The sequence below is a fragment of the Etheostoma spectabile genome, chromosome 19 (assembly GCF_008692095.1).
Source record: "Etheostoma spectabile isolate EspeVRDwgs_2016 chromosome 19, UIUC_Espe_1.0, whole genome shotgun sequence".
Taxonomy (NCBI): domain Eukaryota; kingdom Metazoa; phylum Chordata; class Actinopteri; order Perciformes; family Percidae; genus Etheostoma; species Etheostoma spectabile.
Window position 1 is genome coordinate 13,749,050 of NC_045751.1, and position 9,400 is coordinate 13,758,449.

The window sequence follows — 9,400 nt, forward strand, 5'->3', positions numbered from 1 at the left end:
CACTAACCTCATAAATCATATTTTTGGTAGAAGTGATATTTCTACTTGGCAAATAATTTACTAGTGTGTCGAGTCATAGAAAACCAACATACCCAACAGTCATCACAGGCATGCTGCTCATTCTGTGTAACTGAATCTATAATTGAAAGGGGCATATTCAAAATAATAGCAGTATTGTGTTCAATTAGTGAGGCGATTGATTCTGTGAAGAAACAGGTGTCAGTTATGGCCCATATTTAAGGAAGGAAATAAGCAAATGTTGTGCATGCTGGTTATTGTACATTTCACATTGAAATACTCAGCAAAATGGGTCGTTCCAGACATTGATCTGAGGAACAGCGGACTTTGATTAAAAAGTTGAAGAAAACAGAGAAAATGATAGGCTCCTCAGGCAAAATGATTTCAAATGCCTTGAAATGGCATCCAAAGCCTGAATGACATGGGAAAAAACGGTCAACTACTATTCGAATGGACCGAAGAGTAGTCAAAATGATAAAGGCTCAACCAATGATCAGCTCCAGGAAAATCAAAGAAGACTTGAAGTTACCTGTGAGTACTGTTATCAGAAGAACAGAAGAAGGCTATGTGAAGCAAAGCTATCAGCCAGAAGCCCCCGCAAAGTCCCATTGCTGAAAACAGACATGTACTGAATAGGTTGAAATTTGCCAAAGACCACATTGACCGACCAAAGGAGAAATGGCAGAACATTCTGTGGACTGAAATTGTTCTTTTTGCGTCTAGGGGCCGCAGACAGTTTGTCCAATGACCCCCGTGCACTGAATTCAAGCCACAGTACACTGAAGACAGTAAAGCATACTGTGGTGTTGGGCCTATTTATCGCATACCAAGGATCATGAATCAGTTTCAATACATCAGAATACTTGAAGAGGTCATGTTGCCTTATGCTGAAGAGGAAATGCCTTTGAAATGGGTCTTTCAACAAAATAATGATCCATAACACACCAGTAAGCGAGCAAGGTCTTGGTTTCAGATGAACTAGATTGATGTTATGGAGCGGCCAGCCCAATCCCCGGACCTCAATCCCATAGAACACTTGTGGGGTGACATCAAAAGTACAGTTTCTGAGGCAAAACCCAGTAATGCAGAGGAATTGTGAAATTTAGTTAAGTCGTCCTGGGTTAGAATACCTGTTCACAGGTGCCAGAAGTTGGTCGCCTCCATGCAACACAGATGTGAAGCAGTTCTCAGAAATAATGGTTATTTTACTAAATATTAGTGCAGTGATTCAAAGTATGCAAACCCTTAATACCGTAAATGTTTGAGTTTGTAAAGAAAAATGCAAATTCTGCTATTTTTTGAACAGCCAAATATTCCTTAATAATAATACACAAACTTGATCAATTTTGGTCATGTTCTGATTTGGAATTGAATGTGCAGTGCACTGATATTATGGAATTAAAAGCTATTCTAAGGATTTTCACTTTTTTAAACACACGGCTATTACACTGAACACCACTGTATGTCTGCTGTTTATGCAGAGGTACTGTCGTAGTACATAAAAACTAGCTACTTTATACTGTGTATAAAGTTTCAAGCCTGTCGTTGTCACACAGACCTACCTCCCTCTACACTGGCAGCACTGTTGAACAGAAGCTGTCCATGGTGGAACTACTAGCAGCATATTAAGACCGATACAGGTAGCGTGGGTTGAAAACAACTTGCCTCTGTCTTCCTCTGGCAGCTGTGTCTTTCTCATCCCTTCTAGTTGTGCTTTCAGTGTATCAGGGGAGCCTCTGCCTCTGCAGCTGACTCATACCTGCTTTCACTCCGATAACATGAAGCAATCCATAATGTCCACTGCTTGAAATTTTGGAAAAGTTATTTGGCTATCTCAACACCACTGGCAGACTGAGCTGTAGTGGAAAACTCTTCAGCCAAATTGTTCCTGTAGTTATTTCCACATAGATTTAATATACAAACCTTTCCTGTCTAATTAATAGAAAAATTAATGACATCAATTAAAATTAAAATAAAGCATTATTGACCAATAATGTCTTCTAAAAAATAGTTTTGCCAAAGCTCTAGAAATAGGTAAATGTTTATACAGATTTTGGCCCAAATGGGTTCTCTTTCCAAAGCATTTAAATGGTCTCAACCTCTCGCCCACAGGCCGATGATAGCCAAGAAGAATCCTAAGATCCCCATGTCAAAGATGATGACTATCCTGGGGGCCAAGTGGAGAGAGTTCAGCTCTAACAACCCCTTCAAGGGCAACGCTGCTGCTGTCGCGGCAGCCGCAGCAGCTGCTGCGATCGCTGTTGCTGAGCAGGTCTCCACAGCGAATGCCTCGCCTGAGCCACCGCCACCGCCACCGCCACCGCCACCGCCACCGCCACCAATCAGAAAGGCAAAGACGAAAGAAGGAAAAGGTCAGTGGTCAGTTTTAGACCTGAAAGACATATTAAAATAAAGCAGATGGACAAACCTTTCACTGATATGATGCATGTTAGTGTGTTAAATCTTTGGGAGTGGGGAAAATACAACAAAAACAGCAATAACACACACAACACCAATAATAATCGACACATGCTGATGTCCTGTTAACAACTCATGTTTGCTGATGTTGTGTTTACATGCTAATCTAAGACCATAATCTTATTTACTCCTACTCCTTTGTTACTCACTACTTTGTCATTTTTTCTGTCAAATGTAGCATTATGATCTTTTCTGTCCAGGCCCTGGCTTTAAAAAGCGCAGTAAAAGTCCCCGAGTCCTGGATAAGAAAAAGGCTGCCGCGAAGGCTAAAAAGATGGCACCCATTCGTATAAAGCTATCACCTATAGGTGCCAAGAGGAAGAAGAGTTGCTCAGTGAGTACGAAGCTTCCGCATGCCCCCTCTGCTTCTTGTTTTTTGTTGTCTCTGTTACCTGTTTACCCCTTTTTCTGTCCTTGATGGTAATTACTCTGCCAGAGCGAGGACATGGATGAGGATGAGTCGGAGCAGGAGGACTCCAGCGTTCACAGCTCCTCGGTTCGCTCCGACAGCTCTGGTCGCGTCAAGAAGAACAAGCGAGGACGGCCTGCCAAAAAGAAGAAGAAAATTACAAGTACAAGCACAAACTGCCAGTTATATGTACAATCATTAATTATGAATGGCATACAGTCTAACATGTCCACATCTATGTCAAGTTTACTTTGATTCATATTTTTAATCTGAATTATTTTTAAACATGAAAAACAAAAAAACCCTATTTTCAGACATGCTTCAGACATTTGTGTATTTTCTTGCTCGTCCCTCCAGTACCAGGTGAAGAGGATGGAGACGGCTATGAAACGGATCATCAGGACTACTGTGAGGTGTGTCAGCAGGGCGGAGAGATCATCCTGTGTGACACTTGTCCTCGAGCTTACCACCTCGTCTGCCTTGAGCCTGAGCTGGACAAGGCCCCCGAGGGCAAGTGGAGCTGCCCGCACTGCGTGAGTACAACAAGAACACGTCTGTTTCTGCTTCCTAGTCATGATTTTGCTTAGCATCCTTATTTACATATTTATCTTTAAGCGACACCTCTACCTGACAAAGCTGAGGAAAAAAAAACACAGTTTAAAGTGGTTTGTTTTTACTCGCTCGGAGCACCAGATGAATAGAGGCTTTGTAGCTGCATGACAAATCTCAGTGGAAAGCTGGTTGCATTCATACATACACAATTGTGCCCAGACAAAGACAGGTAGCTGAAGTGGTGCTGTGGGTTTAGATCTATTCAGAAATGTCACAAATGAATGATATGAGAGAAATGTAAAATGCATATGCTATTTGCGAGCAAACAGTCATTTGTGTAACACGAAGCGGCCATGATTTACGATCTTTGTGTCCGCAAATGTCTGAAATGTGTGTGCGTTTTTGTAACAGGGACCAGAAGCTCAATAAATTAATCGCATCCTTCTTTTAATCTGCAGAAAGTCAATCAGCAGCCACAGTTTAATACTTCTTTTCCTCCAGATGTTTAGCTTTCTATTTTCAAACTAGCCAATATTATTCTTTTAGGTGGCAATGTTGTTATACCCAAATAAACTCATTACTCACAAATAGGCATTGGTGCCCGCAAATATGCTAAATATTACTTGACTTGCTCTCTATTAAAAGTTTCCTCCTCAAATTAATCCTGCAGGTCCGGGGATTGACCAGCTTCTAAATTCTCTCCCTTGTTCTGACGTTTTCAGGCATAGTTACTCAAAGCCAATAAGACGACATGGCTGTGGTAGCTATCACCTGGATCTAACTTGACTGCAAAAATGGTATTGTCAATGTTTCACTCAATTGAGATGTCAATCAATGAACGTTTCTTTCCCAGGAAAAAGAAGGAATCCAGTGGGAAGCAAAGGACGAGGACTTTGAGGATTTTGAGGAGGACAGCGAGGACAGAGTGATCTCAGAGGTCAGCATCGGGGTCCCCGCCGGGGCGGAGGAGGAAGATGATGACCACATGGAGTTCTGTCGGGTGTGTAAAGACGGAGGTGAACTGTTGTGCTGCGACACCTGCACCTCCTCCTACCACATCCACTGTCTAAACCCGCCGCTGCCAGAGATCCCCAATGGAGAGTGGCTGTGTCCGCGATGCATGGTGAGCTGATCCCGTTTTTACTTCAGTGTAAAACCTGTGTTTATATCCGATTCAGGACTCTGTGTACGCTCTCCATCTAGTTTAATTGTTGATTTATAGCAGGGGTCTCAAACTCAACTTACTTGGGGGCCGCTGGAAGTAGAGTCTGGGTTTGGCTGGGCCGCATCAAGTATTCCAAAAAAAACCAACTATTTCCTCCAAACAGGGCGCGGAACTGCCGGTGCTTTAAGCCCCTAGATCTGATATGGTTGGTGAATTTCACAACAACAGACATCACATTGTCAAACCTCAGGCATTTGCCGCAAAGAGTACTTAGCTAGCTTGACAACCGTTACGCCGCTGTCAGGAGACTACTACGGTAGCCCATAAGTGACAAGCGCAATGACAAAAAGTTTCAGAACGCGCGGGACGCACTAACACTTAACTTTGATGTCAAGTAGGGGGCCACAAAATATCATCCCGCGGGCCGCAATTTGCCCCCGGGCCGCGAGTTTGAGACCCATGATTTATAGGCTTACAAATTCAGAAAATATAAGTCCCTTAAGTCCCTTACTATACTGATACTAATACTAATTACTGATATATGATATTCATAATATATTGTATATACCTTCTTATTTTCAGACAAAATAGGAGTAGTAGGACATTTTTGTTTGTTGCTTTATTTTGATTTCGAGTAAAAATGCGTCCCTTTCTGTCACATAAATCTGAATGATCGATGTAAAATCTGTATGTTCAGTTAGTGCCTTTACAATAACTTAAGTAACAGGGTGACAGTCTGCTTTTTGCATTAATGTGAACATTTACCAGGTTTGTAATTATCCTTTAACATGTGCGTATGTGCATGACAAAGACTTCAGACAGGGAGAGTGTCGCTGAGACTGCAGTGTTGCAGGATGAAAGAAAACATCTTCTCATGTAGCAATGAATCCTTGTGTTTTAGTCTGACTAAAATGGAAATGGACACTGGTGTTTATAAGTCTAAACATGTCAGGTTCCACCGCTGAACAATTACATTTAGACACATTTGTGCTATAAACTGTGCTCTTGCTCTGCTGTCAGTCTAAATGCTCCCACACTCACACACCTAAACAAAAAATCTCTAGGCCGCATCTTGTATTGATAATGTGATTAAAATAAGTAGCTATTGTTAAAGAAATAACACTCACCCTGACTGTGGACATGATTTCCTGTGCATAATCTTTTATTTGTGTGCATGTACTGATTTTCAGCCAATATTTTATTGATGTTGTCTGTTGCTGTCTTTGTGTGAGAAACATGACAGCACTTTGGGAATCAGTATCAGTAAGTTGAAAACCTAAAATTGGGATTAGTGCCTCCCAAGGAGTTGCAACACTGCTGAACGCTCCCTTTTAAAGTCTCTATTTTATTATTTTATTTATATTTTTATTTTTAACATTAATATCAACCAATCATGTGGCTGCAACCACAGCATCAGGACACACTTCAGAGGATTAATTAATAGGTGTATTCCCCCTCTAGTGTCCGCCTATTAAAGGACGTGTCCAGAAGATCCTCCACTGGAGATGGGGTGAACCTCCGCCTCCCATCCCGGTTCCCCCCCCTCCTGACGCACCACCTGATGCCCCCCCGCCGCCACCTATGAAGGGCAGAGCCGAGAGAGAGTTCTTTGTCAAGTTGACTGGGCAGTCCTACTGGCATTGTACCTGGATCACTGAGCTGCAGGTGAGAGAATTGAGGGATGGATGTAAAGTGACAGTCAAATCGAGTCAAGAATTGCTCCAAATGTTGTCAAGATGATCATCTTTTTCACCTTCCTCCTCCTTCCTCCTTTTCGTCCTTCCAGTTGGAGATCTTTCACTCTGTGATGTTCAGAAACTACCAGAGAAAGACGGACATGGACGAGCCTCCCAGCCTGGATTACGGCTCGGGCGGAGAGGACGAGAATGGAGTGGGAAAGAGCGAGAAGAGGAGGGCCAAGGACCCCCAGTACGCCATACTAGAAGACAAGTACTACAGATTTGGCATCAAGCCTGAGTGGATGATGATCCACCGCATCATCAACCACAGGTGAGGTTTGTGTGTGAGCATTAGCATGCAGTATATCTGGTCTTCTGTGTGTGTGTCACACTTTATTTCATTAAGTTCTTTAAAAGTATGTTGAGTACTAAAACATGCCAGGCTATATGTCTTTAGTTCATTGTTATTGATTTTAATGCATTCCATGGTCAACCAATGTTATTTATTTATATTTATATTTATATACATATAGTACAATTTCGTTTTTGACAATACTGACATTTGTACACATTCACAGAAATGTAATGTAATAAGCACTCCCTGTACTGAATGTGTCTTGCTACCAGTGTGGATAAGAAGGGGACGTACCACTACCTGGTGAAATGGAGGGACCTGACCTATGACCAGTGTACCTGGGAGCGAGACGACATGGACATCCCAGACTTTGCAATTTACAAGGGCAACTACTGGAAGCACAGGTAGGACCTGCTGGACACATTTCACCCACACCTTCTTTTTTTTTAGGCAAAAACAGTTTTCAAAATGAGTCTAATAATGATATTTTTTAGCTCTTTTCATTGGGTTAGAGGTTTGTCATGGAGAGCATCCCAAAAGTATGGAAGCCTACCAATAGGTCAATGCTTCTCGTATTTACTTGTTTGTTTACTTTTGTGCTTGACTCACCTTGCTGTCAAACAGAGATGCAATAATGAAGGAGGATCCAGACAAACCCAGGAGGATGAGGAGCAAGATCCAGGAGGGTGAAGAGGAGTCGCCTGCCTCGCCGGTCACTGATGTGAGTTAACTGTAGTTTTGGTATCTGTTTGATTTATAGCTGCTGTATGGACCTGTCTTTATTTTACACCAAATCACAGTTCCAGAAGAATGTTTGATTTTTGTTTCTGACTCTTTGTTTCTAAGCTTCAGTCAAGTTTTAAAACACAACCATATTGTTGAGGGCATTGCTTTATTTGTGATTTTTTTAAATTGACGTACTCTTACGCATACTACTTACTTACCTGTTTCGCATAAGGTGAAACCATATTCTTTTTATGTGTTAATTAATCTAGTGAATAAAATGTACAACACATTCTCAAAAGTTTGTTAAATGGGTTGATTTTGTCTCGTGGAAAAAAACTTGAATTGAATTTGAACTTATTTGTTAATATAACTACAATTAAAACTACCGCTAACTGTTTTCCAATCAGGTTTTTCAAGTCTTTCCTCTGTGTCCTCTCCGTCCAGCCTACAATAAAATACGAGGAACAGCCCGACTTTGTCACATCGACGGGGGGGACGCTGCACCTGTACCAGCTGGAGGGTCTGAACTGGCTTCGGTTTTCCTGGGCTCAGGGTACCGACACCATCCTGGCAGACGAGATGGGCCTGGGCAAGACCATCCAGACCATCGTCTTCCTCTACTCACTCTTTAAAGAGGTACTGAAGCCCCATCGTCCTGTTATTTTCTTGTTTTCACTGATTTCAAAGGTTGCATGACTTGTTTCTCCTCCTCCGCCCCTCAGGGTCACACTAAGGGTCCGTTCCTGGTCAGCGCTCCGCTCTCCACCATCATCAACTGGGAGAGGGAGTTTGAGATGTGGGCGCCCGACTTCTACGTGGTGACATACACGGGAGACAAGGACAGCCGAGCTATCATCAGAGAGAACGAGTTCTCCTTCGACGACACGGCTGTCAAAGGAGGGAAGAAGGCCTTCAAACTGAGGGTGAGGAAAATCAATTTGCATTATTCACAGCTGGGCAATAATTCAATTCTATCTAAGTTTTTTGTCTATGGAATCATGTTGTAGTTATAGGATAATTTCATGTTATTGTATTATTATTATTTTTTATTCTTAAAAATACTCTGCAAAATGTAACTCAAAACCATGTTTTATGTTTGCATAAACATTAACAATTAAAAATATGACAAAACAAATATGATCTTAATGTAATATAACATCCTGTCCTCCTTCCTCTTAAGTTTCCCTCTTATCTTCCTGCAGAGAGAGGCTCCTATCAAATTCCACGTGCTGCTGACCTCCTACGAGTTGGTGACCATCGACCAGACGGCGCTCAAGTCCATCGACTGGGCCTGTCTGGTGGTTGACGAGGCTCACCGGCTCAAGAATAACCAGTCCAAGGTACTGCAGCTACTGCGTGTGCCAAAGTTAATGTAAATCCCATTAGATAATTTAAGAGCCCTTAAATAAGGTTTTTAAAGACTTGTGACCAAGATACTGAATACTGAGTTAGACATGTCACAGCAGGAAAATAATCTTGTCAGCGCTCTCTGGTGGACAAGCCATGTAGTGGCAGAAAATCTTTCTAAATCAACTCCAGTATCTTTAACATATTTGGCCTTTTTCGACTGTAGGTTCTTTTTTACTTCAGTTCTCACTCTTAAATTCAATGTACTTTATTATACCGAAGCACTACATCTATAAGTCAACTAAAACATTTAAAACACTAGTACACCTGCACTTGCCGATTACAATGATAATGTAGACCACAGTGAAAATCAATATATTAATAAATGCATTATATGACAAATACATTATAGTTATGTTTTTTTGTTTGTTTGTCTGACTTAATACTGCCTTTACATCCAACGAGTAAATGAACAACATTGTAAACATGTATAAAATAGCGGCAGATTAATGCTGTCAGTTAAACGCGTTATTAACGGCGTTAAAGCAAACCCATTTTAACGGTGTAACATTTTTTTATCACAAGATTAATTTTTTTTTTTGGGCCTAGCAAACTTTGTAGTTTTTTACACAAGCTGTTGCAACTACTAGTAATGTTAGAAAAACTTCAAC

The 9,400-nt window shown here is 41.5% G+C and overlaps 1 protein-coding gene across 6 annotated transcripts in view; it reads left to right on the top strand.

Moving 5' to 3' along the window:
* Nucleotides 1–9,400, top strand: part of chd3 (chromodomain helicase DNA binding protein 3) — a 46,821-nt gene that overhangs the window by 8,436 nt on the left and 28,985 nt on the right. For all 6 annotated transcript variants that reach the window (XM_032543915.1, XM_032543914.1, XM_032543917.1 and 3 more), the window contains exons 5-16: nucleotides 2,131–2,390; nucleotides 2,697–2,830; nucleotides 2,933–3,068; nucleotides 3,263–3,438; nucleotides 4,311–4,580; nucleotides 6,084–6,287; nucleotides 6,409–6,632; nucleotides 6,929–7,060; nucleotides 7,281–7,377; nucleotides 7,827–8,018; nucleotides 8,105–8,305; nucleotides 8,585–8,722. In XM_032543915.1, the coding sequence (XP_032399806.1) occupies nucleotides 2,131–2,390; nucleotides 2,697–2,830; nucleotides 2,933–3,068; nucleotides 3,263–3,438; nucleotides 4,311–4,580; nucleotides 6,084–6,287; nucleotides 6,409–6,632; nucleotides 6,929–7,060; nucleotides 7,281–7,377; nucleotides 7,827–8,018; nucleotides 8,105–8,305; nucleotides 8,585–8,722 (2,164 nt within the window). The remainder of the gene's footprint in view (nucleotides 1–2,130; nucleotides 2,391–2,696; nucleotides 2,831–2,932; nucleotides 3,069–3,262; nucleotides 3,439–4,310; nucleotides 4,581–6,083; nucleotides 6,288–6,408; nucleotides 6,633–6,928; nucleotides 7,061–7,280; nucleotides 7,378–7,826; nucleotides 8,019–8,104; nucleotides 8,306–8,584; nucleotides 8,723–9,400) is intronic.